The sequence below is a fragment of the Apiospora hydei genome, assembly GCF_038363865.1.
Source record: "Apiospora hydei strain CBS 114990 chromosome Unknown utg000005l_segment0_segment0, whole genome shotgun sequence".
Taxonomy (NCBI): Eukaryota; Fungi; Ascomycota; class Sordariomycetes; order Amphisphaeriales; family Apiosporaceae; genus Apiospora; species Apiospora hydei.
Window position 1 is genome coordinate 2,434,111 of NW_027117364.1, and position 14,856 is coordinate 2,448,966.

General features: G+C 54.6%; 4 protein-coding genes across 4 annotated transcripts; 3 read left to right on the forward strand and 1 right to left on the reverse strand.

Moving 5' to 3' along the window:
• Nucleotides 1-1,321: 1,321 nt before the first annotated feature.
• Nucleotides 1,322-3,347, forward strand: PG997_006228 (glycerol-3-phosphate acyltransferase; the record flags this gene model as incomplete). Its single annotated transcript, XM_066810543.1, has 2 exons — nucleotides 1,322-2,217; nucleotides 2,357-3,347. Coding segments are annotated over 2 exons (1,887 nt in total), but the record flags the coding sequence as incomplete, so codon positions are not given.
• A 1,968-nt stretch (nucleotides 3,348-5,315) lies between these two features.
• On the forward strand, nucleotides 5,316-7,601 carry PG997_006229 (acyltransferase; the record flags this gene model as incomplete). The annotated part of the gene is made up of 1 exon (XM_066810544.1): nucleotides 5,316-7,601. One exon carries the CDS (start codon nucleotides 5,316-5,318, stop codon nucleotides 7,599-7,601), a length of 2,286 nt encoding a protein of 761 aa, XP_066669467.1.
• Nucleotides 7,602-10,321: 2,720 nt separating this feature from the next.
• Nucleotides 10,322-11,093, forward strand: PG997_006230 (uncharacterized protein; the record flags this gene model as incomplete). Its single annotated transcript, XM_066810545.1, has 2 exons — nucleotides 10,322-10,396; nucleotides 10,620-11,093. The coding sequence occupies 2 exons, from the start codon at nucleotides 10,322-10,324 to the stop codon at nucleotides 11,091-11,093; spliced, it is 549 nt and encodes a 182-aa protein (XP_066669468.1).
• Nucleotides 11,094-12,621: 1,528 nt separating this feature from the next.
• PG997_006231 (uncharacterized protein) lies at nucleotides 12,622-13,911 on the reverse strand (the record flags this gene model as incomplete). The annotated part of the gene is made up of 1 exon (XM_066810546.1): nucleotides 12,622-13,911. One exon carries the CDS (start codon nucleotides 13,909-13,911, stop codon nucleotides 12,622-12,624), a length of 1,290 nt encoding a protein of 429 aa, XP_066669469.1.
• Between the last annotated feature and the right edge of the window lie 945 nt (nucleotides 13,912-14,856).

The following is a 14,856-nucleotide window of genomic DNA, read 5'->3' on the forward strand; positions in this document are numbered from 1 at the left end:
GAGGATGGCCGCACTCTCTCCGATTACAACATTCAGAAGGAGTCGACCCTCCATCTTGTCCTTCGTCTCCGTGGTGGTATGCAGATCTTTGTCAAGACACTGACCGGCAAGACCATCACTCTGGAGGTGGAGAGTTCCGACACCATCGACAACGTGAAGAGCAAGATTCAGGACAAGGAGGGCATTCCTCCGGATCAACAACGTCTTATCTTTGCCGGAAAGCAACTCGAGGATGGACGTACCTTGAGCGACTACAACATCCAGAAGGAGTCGACGTTGCATCTGGTGCTCCGTCTCCGTGGTGGTATGCAGATCTTCGTCAAGACGCTTACGGGCAAGACGATCACCTTGGAGGTCGAGTCGTCGGACACGATTGATAATGTGAAGAGCAAGATCCAAGACAAGGAGGGCATTCCTCCGGACCAGCAGCGTCTTATCTTTGCTGGTAAGCAGCTTGAAGACGGGCGCACTCTGAGCGACTACAACATCCAGAAGGAGTCGACTCTTCACCTGGTGCTCCGACTCCGCGGTGGCCAGTAAACTGCTCCATCTGCTTGACGAAACCAATACCCTTGACGATTGAAGGATGGCGTTCTGATTTGGGGCCCAGGATGGGCGTTGCGTCTGCTTTCAGCATTGCGTTCATAGGATTCTCCGGGATCACATAACCCCTACTTAGTACACAATCATCTGTAAAAAGATGCGTCTGATGAATTGAAACTAGTTTATCCTACCAATAGCCCTTGTTCGATGTGATTTTGCGATGTTGCGGCTTGTGCCTCTGCGGGGATGCGGTTGAGTGTCTTGGATGCTTGCTTTTTAGATATTGCCTACACGTAGATATGAAGTGACGTTGCGATGGTAGCGAGCGGGTGTTCCCCACTTGGTTCTGCTCGTTACCTACCAAATCTTCGCAAAGAAAATGCCCATTCGTAATCTTTCCCCTGCTACAACCACAGCCAGCTAGCCAGCCACGCTCAACTCAAACCCAAAGTATGAGGCTCCTGGTTACCGTCGATTGCTTGCGGATAGCCGAGATTCTGTTGCCTCCATGAGCAGCGCTCCTACATTCTTCACATGGTGGTGGTTATCTTCTTCTGTCCTGGACGCAAGTCAGGAACCTGATTTCAAGATTGGCAGCAAACGAAAGCAGCACTGTGACTAGAGACATGCCGTCCTACTATTACAACCTACGATTCGAGCTTTATTCTACATCGATAACACCATCTCAATCCAACGTTGAGCGCACGCCCAACGGTCCTCTCTGGCTGCCGCCTAGACACTTAGACATCTTCGGCGAGCTTCCGGCGCATAATCCAGGATCCATCCCTCGCAATTGCAGCAGCAGGCAGCCGCCCCCGAATGCCACACCCAGCCCTCAGTCGATACCAAGACCGAGCCAAGTCGCAGTCTCATAGATCGTGGAACGTCGCGACCCATCGCCAACGAGGTAGAACCGAGTCGACTTATCCTGAGCGAAAGGCAGCATCGACAGCCTCACCAGCGAACCGCTAGCTTTCCTCCTCCTCAGCCGTATGCTGCTATCAAGCCGCAGACCGCCGCAAAAGATTGGCGATTCAGCCAAATTACCATCCACACTCTGAAAGTGTCTACTCCAACCGAGAGCGATATCAGTGCCATGGCAGCCCAGTCCAGCTCAACATCATCCGCGGCCGCGGCCGCGGCCGCAGTAGGGCCCTCCATGGGGAGCGCAGGGAAAGCGACAAAAGCAAGATTCATGCCCCTGAAGACCAAGGATACCAATATTGGCTGGGGCATTGTTCATCTATACAGGGAGCTCGAGGAAACGCCCGAGTTGTCGGCGCTTGCTGGTGCCGAAGAGGTGGAAGATCCAGAGCGGTTTGAGGGGGTAGATTGCACTACATTGTGTATACCAGCAGTCCCCAGCTACCTGTCGCCAAGTGACTTTCTTGGCTTTATTGGCGAGAAATGGAGGGACCAGGTTAGCCATTACAGGATGGTCATGACGGGTCGCTTGAACCGGTATCTCGTCCTGCTGAAGTTTCGCGATAGCAAACGCGCGTATATGTTCAAAAGGGAGTTTGACGGCAAGGTGTTCAACGATATCGAACCCGAAACCTGCACCATTGCGTTTATTCGGACCATCACGTTCGAGACGCCGATGCGGTCCAACGAGGGCTTTCCTGACCTAAGCCAAGACCCTTTTACACCGTCCATCTCAAGCGCAGCGACCGGGTCTCATAAACCGCTCCCTCCCCCGACACCTAGTCTCATCGAGCTGCCGACTTGCCCAGTCTGTCTCGAGCGCATGGATGATACGACAGGCCTCTTGACGATACCTTGTCAACATGTCTTTCATTGCTCTTGCTTGCAGAAGTGGAGAGGATCCGGGTGCCCAGTTTGCCGGCACACCAATCCGTCGCTCGCTATCTCTGAAAGCACCGATGATGGTCCTTCGTCTTCGGGGCACAGTGACCCCTGGGAACCCGTACGCGCAGCCCTTTGGCTCCCATGTGTCCAATCTCTGCGCCGTTTGCGACTCTCCCGACGACTTGTGGATCTGTCTCATCTGCGGCAACGTGGGCTGTGGAAGATACAAAGGTGGGCATGCAAAGGAGCACTGGAAGGACACCGCACACACCTTTGCCCTTGAGCTCGACACTCAACATGTCTGGGATTACGCTGGTGATATTTGGGTCCACCGCCTAATTAGAGAGAAGGGGGAAGGCAAGGTTGTTGAGTTGCCGGGCCATCATGACCAGCCCCGGGAGCAACAGGATGTGGTTCCCCGCGCTAAACTTGACAGCATCGGTATTGAGTACACACATCTGTTGTCAAGCCAGCTTGAGAGCCAGCGCGTTTACTTCGAGGAGATGCTCTCAAAAGCGGCCGACAAGGCAGCGAAGGCGTCAGCAGCTGCGGAGGCGGCGGCAGCGCAAGCGACGGAAGCACTTAAGGAACTACGATCACTGAAAACAGACCACCGTGTTCTCACATCGGATACTCTACCTAACCTGGAGAAAGATATCGATCGTGAACGTGTTCGTGCTACAAAGTCTACGGACCTTGCTCGCAGCTTGAGTAAAAGTCTGCAAGAGGAGAAGCTGGTGAACGAGGGGCTCATGAAGCGTCTCGAGCACGTCAACAAGGAAATAGAAAACTTGAGTGAACAAGTCAAGGGTCTTCGGGTGGAGAACGCGGACCTGAAGGACCAGAACCATGACTTGAGCATGTTTATTAGCGGGCAGGAGAAGCTCAAGGAGATGGAGGCCGAAGGTGCCATTGAACAGAAGGAGTTGGAGGCCGGCAGCGCCAGTGTGCCTGAGAGCAGGCGGAAGAAGGGCAAAGGCAGAGCTAAGGGCTGATTGAGCAGGATTCCTACTTTACAGAGCCGGCGACATCGCAGGCATCACAGCGGGATAGAGATAAACCCGACGGGTGCTGTGTGGCTATGTGGCTATTTCCCCTCTGATCTCGAGCGGAATCGCTGGCACACAACTCGTAAGAAGCAGCAAGAACCAATCTAGCGGACAATAGTATCCTCTTAATGGCAAGAACGTTGCTTCTGGCGCAATACATGTCATGAATGGTCAACTGGTTCCCGATGTGTCCGATTAGGCATTGCATCCATTCTAGGATAGCTGTTATGCTCGATTTAATAGCTGTTATATCTAGTAGAATAAATAATGCCAGCGGTACTAATAATCGCTGATGCATACAATACAGCATACAATGGTGGAAGCAGCGCTGTCGCTATCAAGGGGATATGATGATGGCTGACTTAGAGTTCCCGTCGGACCAGCCATCCATCCATCCGATTTTGGCTATGAGGAGCCGCCAGTACCTGGCCTAGATGGAATTAGTGGGCGATAATAAACGTTGTGATTATGTTTGTTTGCAGCCTATGAAGTCACGGCGTCGCCATGCTGCTCGCACTCGAGGAGAGAGCTGTTTTGTTGGGGATGCAAGAAACCCGGCGCTTGCATATGTCGCTTTCCCTTTCGAACCACCTATCATGCTTGCCGTGACAGGCACCTACTGTAGCAGTTGAGGATTGCCCGTACACAGAGAACTTAGCTCATCCTTTTCATTGCTTTTCTTCGCCCCCTCCCCCTCGGGCGAAGCTTAACTAGGTTAGAAGAACGAGGGGTGAGTGAAGGAGCGCAAGAGCGCAAATGGGCAAATGGGCGTATGGGCGTATGGGCGCCACCGCGCCCCGCCCCAGGCCAACCCCACCAGAACGGGAAGAAGGAAGAAGTCGAAGAAAAATGCGCCACGAAGTGTATCTACATACCTTAGGTACCTACCTAGGTAGGGGTTGCATGTTTGTATGTAGACGCATCGCAAATTAGGCGGCAAGCGTTCGCAAACCATGGACGCCAGCAGAAAACCTTGTTCTGATCGATCTTGATAGCTACATGTACTGTATCGAGGTGGTGGGCTTTGAATCGCACGCACTCCAAGCAGAAAGAGATAAAGAAGAGAGGACGGGCCTAGCCTATCCTACCCTTGGGCATTGCAACGGGGGGCATCGAATTAAACGACCACGCCTCCTACCTCGGTGCTGCTTGGTGTACCTCTATTGATTGGCATCCATTGTCAACGCCCAGCTCAAGCTAAAGAAAGCCCAGCAACAAGATCTGCTTGCCACAATGATGCTCATGACGGTGACCTGCTGCTGCTAGGTAAAACATCTAACCCATCCGATATCGTGGACATCCAGATCCTGGCCTGGTGCAAACCACACTCAACGACGACGGTTGTCGGTCTCCAGTCCTTCGCCTTTTAAAAAAGCTAGGTTGCATCTACACGGGGCCATTTTCTTTTCTTTTTTTTTCGTTCGGTTGGCTACCTACCTAGTCTGGCCGACTGGGCCTTATCACCATCGCTCGTAGATTTGGGCACCCCGGTCGTCCGGTTATGCGCTCTGCAGGTGATTTGCACACCACGCTTCCATCGTGCTATGCTTGCATGTGCAACAGAGCCATATCTGCCAAACCCAGGAAGCTAGAAGTACGATCACTTATATACCTCAGCCCTCGCTGCCCTCGCCCATAGCGACCCGACTCGAAACCTCTTGACCAATGCCATCCTGACACATTGCCGTTATCAGACCATCGCAATTCTTTCTTGGGACACTAGCTCGCACGTCGACCCAGCCTGGTTGCGAGACCACCGTGCTGCTTGCTTGCCATCTTCCGACAAGCCTCCCGCCGAATCACTGCTCGTTCATTCGGGACGATTGGCAACATAATTACCGCTTTATATCTCATCGCAAACCCCTGCTCCGATCCAGCCAACCCCCTCCTACGAGACTGCCGACAAGCCACGCCATGTCGGACAATACGTCGAAGGAGCAGCAAGCTCCTGCGCAGCCGGCCGAGGGCGACGCCAATCCTGGCAAAGAACTCTATCCTATGAGCAATTGGAAATACGATGCTTTTCTCTGGGGCATCTCCATAGTCATCGACTTGTTCTTCCGCGAGGTTCATCACAGAGGCTCCTGGTATGTGCCTAGATCAGGCCCCGTTCTGTTTATCGCCGCGCCACATGCGAACCAGTTCGTCGATGCGATTATCCTACAACGTACTCTGCGCAATGAAGCCCACAGGCGCGTGTCGCTGCTCATTGCCCAGAAATCGGTACATGGCTTCATCGGCTGGGGCTCGCGCCAGGTGGGCTCCGTCCCCGTCGGCCGCGCCCAGGACTCGGCGAAGCCTAAGCCAGGCCTTGTCTACATGCCCGACCCCATCAACAACCCGAACATCATCCGCGGCGTCGGTACCAATTTCGAGAGGGACGCCGAAGTTGGCGGCATGATTTTCTTGCCCTCGGTGAAGGGCCAGTCAGGGACCAACGTGGACATTCTCGAAATCGTCGGCCCCGAGGAGATACGGACCAAGCGAGCTTTTAAGGGAAAGGTGTCGCTGTTCCAGCTTACAGGCCGCGACGATATCACCGAAGAGGGCAGGTTCACCAACCCGCAAATCAACGGTCCCAAGCCCGGTTTCGAGGGTACTAAATACAAGCTCGCCCCTCGTATTGACCAGAGCAAGGTCTACCAGGCTGTATTTGATCGACTCCGATCCGGCGGCTGCGTGGGCATTTTTCCCGAGGGTGGTAGCCATGACCGAACCGAGCTCTTGCCCCTAAAGGCAGGCGTTGCCATCATGGCTCTGGGAACCCTCGCCCAGGATCCCGATTGCGGTCTTACCATCGTGCCAGTGGGCATGAACTATTTCCACCCACACAAGTTCCGATCGCGAGCTGTGGTTGAGTTCGGCCAGCCGTTCTCGGTGCCCCCGGACCTGGTGACGCTTTATCAGAACAATGAACGAAGAGAAGCCATTGCCCAGCTCCTGGACATGTGCACCATGTCTCTGAAATCGGTGACGGTCTCCACGCCAGATTACGATACTCTCATGTCTATCCAGGCAGCTAGAAGGCTCTACATGACGGGCAAGAAATTGCCCCTTTCTCATATCGTCGAGCTTAATCGCAAGCTTGCCAAGGGCTTCTCCAAATTCAAGGATGATCCCCGCATCATCGACGTTCTGACTAGGATCAAGAAATACAACGACGAACTGCGCTACCTGAATGTCAAAGATCACCAAGTCGAGCACGCGAGGCGGTTCATTCCCAAGGTAGTCCTGTTGCTTCTCTGGAGAGTTTTGAAACTCTGTGTCCTGGCGATTGGAGTGGTTCCCGGCTTGGTCCTCTTTGCGCCCATCTTCCTGGTCTCAAAAGTCATCAGTATCCAGAAGGCTGCAACGGCCTTGGCCGGGTCCACGGTTAAGATTGCCGGCAGAGATGTCATGGCGACCTGGAAAATCCTCGTTGCCATGGCTCTGGCGCCGGTTGTCTACCACTTCTACAGTATTCTGCTGGCTTACACTAGGTGCTTTGGATACGCTCCGGATTGGCTTCCCTGGTGGGCCATCTTCTTTGCCAGCTGGGCAGTTTGTCCTGCTATCACTTTTGCAGCGCTCCGATTCGGAGAGGTCGGCATGGACATTGCCAAATCTCTGCGACCTCTCATCCTGTGTCTGAACCCTTCGTCTAGCTATAGTTTCCACCAGATCCGACAGCAGCGTGCCCAACTTGCTGACCAGGTGGTTGCCACGATCAATGAGCTGGGACCCGACATGTACGACGACTTTGAGAAGAACCGCCTCATTAAGGACCCGACCTTCCCCGGCGGTGACACCAGCCTACCGCCGGATTTCACGAACCCCAGCGAACCCAGCTCTCCCGTCAGTGTTGGAACCCCGCCTATGGTCTCGCGCCGCAACACCACGGCGTCCAGCCGGGCGCTGCCTCGCAACGAGTCTTTCTCCAACATTGGTCGTGTCGCCATGTTCCCGACCCGGCCCCCTTCGCGGGATAGAAGCCGAAGCAGCAGCAGCGGTGGAGGATTCGGATCGGGTGCTTTCCCTATCAGCGGATTCACCACTCTCGATTCCAAGGAGGGTTTCGAGAAGGCGAACAGCAAGATCCGGGAAGCAATGGCAGAGCGCGGGCAGATGCGGCGACGCAAGAGTCATGTCGGCAGCGATGACGGGACCGAGCCAGACAGCAGCCAAGACGGCTCATGGGAGGAGATTAAGAAACATGCCTAAGCCGTCTTGGTTGATGCGCCGGCTCTCCCCTCGCCGAAGCCACAGTTGGAAGACTATATGGAAGCAAATAAAGGGAAGGCAAACCCAGAGCCTACCAGAGTGCGCAGCAGTACTCCTTTGGGTATTACTACATATCTTGGGCTGGGTTGGTTGGTGGCTTACTGGCGGTCTGTACATGCACGATATGCTCCATCAGCGTTGGACGAGCGTTTCTTATTTTGGGGGGGGTTTGAATATCTTATTGTCTGCGAAGTTGATGCAAAGTGGGAGGATGATAGTGGCCATGACCCCAGACAAGAGGGTGGTAGCGAGCTATCTCACTTAGTCTACACGTACCCTCAAAATACACACTATCTGCTTAGCGCACCGATTGTAGGGCTGCCTAGTGCCTACCTCATAAGGTAACTGGTTTCAACTGCGGACACCCACCGCCACAGCGGGCTTTGCTTTCAACTCTGCGTCGGTATGCATGGCTGTGAGTGCCGAAAATAGCAAGAGAACATGTGTTCATGTGTGTCGGATGGTATGTTAACATGGTGTTGAGTGCTGGTTGTCCCGGGACGGGAAACGATACTAGATATGGTGCGTGGCCGGCTGGTCACAAGAAGGGGCGGGCAGACCTCTGACGTGATGTGATGGCAGCCTGATCGACAGGATTTGACTAATACCTAGCTATAGGATTTCACCCCTCCTCTATACCGCTGTCATATCATGCCAGCTTTGCGTCGCATATGGAGCCCATTGGCAGCTACCACGAGACGTCATTGAAGGAATCGTGGTTATCGTGAGAGAGTCCTCCTGTTGGTTGGTTGGTCGGGTCTGACAGGAAAAAAAGAAAGAAAAAAAATCGCTTTGTTAGTGGCCCCCTCCCCAAGGCCCTGGTCATTACCTGGGCCTGCAAGGCAAGCAGGCAAGATGCATGTCTTCTCTTTTTCCCGCATTGTGTCATAATCTGCAGGTTGAGTGTTGGTGGGCGCGATCGAAATCGGGGAATGCGAGGGTTTGGGCTCGGCTCGTCGGCACAGGCGGGAGGGGGCAAGCGACACCGAGACCACCCCCCACGACGAAAAGAGGGAAAGAAGGCGAGACTCGCAGCCAAAGACAGAGAGAGACAGCAAGCAGGGAGACAGGGAGGAGGAGGAGGAAGGAAGAGGAAGGAGCAGAAGACGAAACTTTCCGAGCCACGCGACGTTGACTCTGCACTTCTCTGCGCCACAGCCATTGGGTTTTTGTTTATTAATAGCAGATGTATGTACGTCGCAGATCGAGAGGCATGCACATGTACAGATGTACCTACATACAAACTAGTACTAGGTTTATTTGATGTATCGTGCATGCATTGGTTATGTATGCTGGTGCTGGTGCTGATGCCGATATACGACCACGACTAGCAAACTAGGGCTGTTGGTGGCGCAGACGCCTAAGTACTCAGACTCTGGGGGAACTCGGTACTGGTAGGCTCAATAATGCCACCAGGGCGAACGAACGGAGGGCAACAAAAAACCGAGATTAATAATAAGAGGGAGCTGCAGCGCAGGCAGCGTGGGCAGCGTGGGCAGCGTGGGCTCGCCCGGCCTTGGCTCATGCAACGCGATGTCATTTTGGGTCGACGGCGCCCCGCCCTTACACAGTCAGCAGCGGCCTGATTGGCTGCATGCGCTCGCGGCCTGTCGTTGTCGCTTTTCTTAATTTGGCCGTGACAAGGCTCTGAGAGCGATGCCTCGCTCGCTCGGAGGGCAACTGGCACTGGCGCAACCACCAACTTAGGTACCGACTGGGACCAGACACGGGCAACGACGGGGGAATCATCAACAGGGGTTTGGATCCTCTTGCTTATTTACCCAGTTGCCCAGGAAAAAACAGGCTGCGGCAGCAATACCGTATGTAGGTCAGTCTGTTAGCACCTCCTCTCCTGGCTTAGCAAGTCTGTCAGCAGTCAGCAGTCAGCAGCTCAGCAGCTCAGCACTCGTTCATTCACACTCATTCGCTCCGTCACTCATTCGCTCATTTGCTCCTTTCAGTTTCGTTTCGTTTCGTTCCGCTCGCTCGTGCTCCTCCTTCGTTGATCTTGTCTCTATCTCTCTCGCTATCTATCTACAGTATCTACCTAATCCATCTCGCCATCCCCTTCCCATCCTTTCCGTCCTTTTTACTCCTTGGCCCCCCTCCTCCAGCATCATCCATCCAGCTAAGCCAAGAAAGGGCCAGGCAGGCTTACTACAGTACTGTTGTAGCTTGTAACCCATGCTATCCTGCCTGCCAGGCTGTTCCTTTTCTTGTGACCGATCCCCCCTCCCTCCTCTCTTCCCGCCCCAACGTTAGAGTTCTTCATTGAACTGGAACGTCCCGCGAAAAGGAAAGAAGGACACAAACAAACAAGAGGAATAAACGCCGACGCCGATGCAACAGTATACAGACAATACCAACTCCTCATTCCGACTCTGAACCACCCTCCCCTCTCACGTCTTGGGAGTCTCACTATACCATACCGGCCTGTGATGGTCTAGACGCTGTCAGGTTGAAGCTTAATACTCCTACCACCGGCTTCAATCTGCTCCAATCGCGACCAGCTGGGCTCGAAGAAGAGTCTACACCCTATCTACCCATCGTTGCGTAACACGAAAGCGAGCTTCGCATCCTACGCGCCGTCTCCCATTCTCTGCCGCCGTACTAGTAGGCAGACTCGCGAACGATCACCGCCGTGGAAACCGTCGCCCACTATGCAGCTTCTGCCAGCGCTTCTCTTCCTGGGCGCATACACGCTCCCGTTGATCAGCGCCGCTCCCGTTGATGGCGTAAGTTTCACATCATCCCTCCGGGTCTCCCCGGATTCCCTTCATGACACGCGATTACCCCATTCTTCAACGACCTGCCATCCCCTTCCTCCCATGACGCGAAACTGAGACCATTTGGTGTCTCCACCAAATATGCCAACTTAAGCTCGGCTTGGAAAGCTAGCTAGCTCTCTCTCTTGTCCTCCATGCGTTCTTGGCTGACCAGCATCTCCTGCTCAAACAGCGCTGTACCGACTTCCGCGCATTCGCGCCTTCCCTGTCCGATCTCTCGTATATGTCACGCCATGCCCTCCCGCGCAAGATAACCACGGCCACGCATTCGACGATAAAGCATCTGGAGCCCGGCTTTCATGAATTTGTTTATCAGTCCGCCAAGGCGATTGACTCGGGGGAGTCTTATTCGCGCATTGCCACGCGCCATGCCGGCGCATGCGCCGTAGGCTCCGCCGTGGGATTAGTTCTGCTGTGGATCTTGGCGCGATGCCTGGCGGCCAAATGGCGGAAGTATAGGAGCCAGAAGGAGTGGGGTCGCAAGTCACGAGGCTCGTTTATCCAACGGTCAAGGCCACTCTCCATCGGCAGCCGAGGCGAGATCGTGTTCAACACAGACGAGAAGGAATGGGATGTGCGGTGGGCGAGGGAGTCGGGCGCGGCCGACAAGGCCTGTGACCGAACGCAAGGTGTCAGACTATACTAAAGAGCATATATCTTCTGATGACTCTTTCCCTCCCGTCGTTCCGCTGCGGCGTCGAGGTCGCAAAGCCCGAGTCCCAGCAAGGACACGAAACAACAAATACCAAAACACCAAATACATCTATCCACATGCCTGGCATTTGCAGCTTGAGTCTTTGCGCTTCGGATTTTTCGTCATTCATCATCTCGGCACATTGCTTGCAAAGGAAAACGGAGTTTACATATACCAATGGCGTTTTTTGTTTCGACTGCAACTTACATATCACATCGTCTGTTTACTCAACCCTCCGGCGCTTGTTCCCCCCAGGAGTCCCTCGTTTTCCGGCGAACGAGGCAGGTTGAGGCCTTCAATACACCGAAGGGTGCTTGTATATACATGTGGCATTTTTGCAAATATTTTTACTTTTTACGAGAGACGAGCATTGCGATCCTGTTTATCATCATCTCTCGCTTGGATTCACTAAGACCAACAAAACACACATCAAAGCCCTATCATTTAAAGAGCTGGGAAGAAGCCCCTCGTCGAAGGAAAGGGTTTGGTAGAGAAAGGAAAGAAGGGGGAATTGAGGTATACAAGCGAAAAAGATACTCAATAGATACCCATGAACATATACCATATACCGTTTGTTTCTATGTTTGCTACATTTCCCTATGGCCGTGCGTGCTTACCTTGCTGGTGTTGTTGATGTTTTGATTCTCTTCGCTGGAATCTAGGTTCACACAATATCTTTGACGTCGCGCCTCGTTACTACACCACACGTGTGGTTAAACTTTGAACTACCACTCCCGAACTGGTGGTTGGTCTGGTCTTCCTTCACTTTCATGCGTACACAGGGCGGGATAGAGTGTGTTGATGCAGCCAGGGAAGTTTACTTGGAAAAGCACAAGACCCTTAGAAAGTGTAACCTTCTTAATTTAATCTAGAGGCTACAACGCGTGTGTGATCTGAGGTCTATCTACGTAGCATGCACATCAACATACGTATGCATTGCAGTATAACCACTTATCACTGCGTGCAAACTGAGTAGCGCGTATGGTTTGGGTTCAAGTACTTGATTTGGTAATCGTCATGATTTTCTCTCTCTACTGAAAAGGGGCCGATACACATAGCTATGCTCGGAAAGGTTCGGTTTCTCCGAGTGCGTACTAGAGATACCGAGGTATCCGGGCTCCTCCCCCTTGGAATCACCACCTTCCCGAATCTAGCTCTAGCGGTAGCAGTCTATACCGATCCCATCTATATGCAGAACACGCAGAACAGAGCTGATCTCCCAGTCTATGCAAGCAAGTCTGGATCAGAGATGAACCTCTGCAGGCAGGGCGAGCAAGTACACTTCCACCGTGACTGCTGCTCCCTTGTATGCCAGTGAAAGCATAGTGATATACTTAAAGTATATATGAATGAAATTAAAAACGAGCCATGAAGAATGTGGTTGTGTATCTCCATCAGTCTGTTTTTTTTTTCGCAATTTGCCCCGAATGGGTGGGTGAGTGTATGAGGTGACCTTGTCAATTCCTCTCGTGACTACCTCTCACCAACTCATCAAGCCTTTGCTCCGATCAAAGCCACCGCGCAGCTGCGTGTCGGGCTTGACCACTTTGCCTTGCAGCACTGTGTACTTGATGATGTTCTCGCAGTCCTCGGGCTTGACGCGAGCCAGCCATATACACTGCCCCGCGCCGACATCGTCATCATCCCTTTCCTTATTTTCCTCGATCGATGTTGCCGCTGCTGGTGCATCATCTCCTTCAGCACCAACAACCGCAGCGGCCTTGTTTGTCTTCTTCGTGCGCGACACGGGTTTGAGGTCAACACCACCGTTGTCCTTCTCGTGCTGGGCGCGCTGCACGCCGTCGACGCCGAACGCGTCGGGGCGCCGGTAGACCATCATGTTGGCCGAGTACTTGTGGCCGCCGACGTGGGAGATGAAGTAGATTCCCACGCCACCCGGGCGCTCGTCGTCGAGGTCGCGGAAGAGGCCGAGGGGCCGCAGGTGGCGCTCCAGCTCCTTGCGCAGCAGGGGTGCCGACTGTCCACACCGGGCGTCGCGCGTCTTCTGCGAGCAGAGCAGGATCAGCGCCGAGTGCGGGCACGCCCGCGACAGCAGGTCCGACGCCGTCGGCGGTGGCAGGTTGTCAGTGTCCTGGGGAGACAGAGACAAATGGATGCGCTCGGGTAGCGTCACGGGCGCTAGTGGGCTCGCGTTCGTCGGGGCAACGTCGATAAATCGTTCGACCAGCGTGGGCACGGCGGCTGGCGTCACGTTCTCGACGAGGCGGAAGGCGGGCAGGAGGAGGACGGTCGTGGGCGCGGCATAGCGCTCAGCGTCACTGTGGGCGTGGCTGTTGGGGACCAACATGTTGCTTGCGCTCAGCATGAGACGGCCGTTGGCCGGCTTCTTGGAGCAGCCGCCGACGGCCTGCATGACGGAGCCCTTCTCGTCCTCGACGTCGCGCGTCCAGTCGGTCTTGCCTGTCGCCACGAGCACATGCGTGCTCCAGCCCTTGATGTGCCCATACAGCAGGTTAGCCTCGTCGATCTTGAAGCCACGCGGGTAGTTGATGTGGCACGAGTCGCAGTCGTGCAGGCAGGCGTCGCCGTCGACGGTCGGGTCGGTGGCGGGGAACAGGGCCCGGGCCGAGGCGGCTTCTTGCTGGGAGGCCGGGGTGCCCGAGAGGGGCGTCAGGGCTCTGCGGGCGCCGTCGACGAGGGATCGGAAGCCCAGCGCCATTTTCTGCTTCAGCGGTGGTTGTGGTGGCGACGCTTTGGGGGAGGATGTTTTGGTAGAGGCGGACGGGGCAGGAGGCTTTTTGGTCGTCATGATGAACGAATTCGTCTCTTGGGCTACTTGGGTACTTTAGTTAATCTTATCTGATGGCGGCCCGTTTGCCCCTCCACATTCCCGCGATTGGGCCCCGTACAGGCGCTATAAATCACTTGCCTAACGCCGAGTGGGCTGCCGGAGCCGACCGAGCCTCCCCTGCGCTCCCTGATGCTCGGAATTCCGATCGGGATGTGGGGTTCTGGCCAGGGGGAGGGGGGATAGTGTACCCGACGTTTCCAGAAGCAGTATCTAGAGGGGGCCCTTGGGTATGTGTGTCCGTGTTTCTGTATGTGCGCGCCTGTGTGTAAGTGAGGGTGTGTGGCCACACCACGGCACGGCACAACAACAACAACAACAACAACAACACAGCGCCGCTCGGTCAACCAGGACAGGCCGGGGCACCCGTTGACTGCGCCGAGTGTCGGCGGAAGTGCCCCCGAGGCTGGCGTTTCTGACTGGAGTGATGGTATCGTGAGTTGCAAGGTGCGCCTGCACCTGCACCTGCACCGTCTGTTACGGTCACGGACTGGTCGCAGGGGCAAGCAGGAGCGGGGCAGATTGAGACTGGGGAAAAGAATATACTGTGCCCAGTGGAAGCAACAAAGCCCGACGAGTGGGGTGTACGGGGAAAAGGGGTCGCAGGAACAGAGGTGCATGCGGCAAGGTTCTAGACTAGCAGGTGCCAGGCCGTCGTATTTGGCGAGATTCCCACAATGGGCTTGGCGGAAGGGCCAGGTGATTTCGAAAACCGCGCAATGGACTATTCTCGCCCCCGTCCAATCGAGAAGGTGGATAGGGCGATCAGTTCACGATGTCGGTGCTTGTTGTTTTGGCTTTTGCTCGTGTCGGGCATTGCGGCAGTGGAGCGGCCCTTTTGATTAGATCGTCGTCAGCTTTTGGATGCTGCTGCAGCCCAAGCGGGCACGTACTTGATAGAGGTCG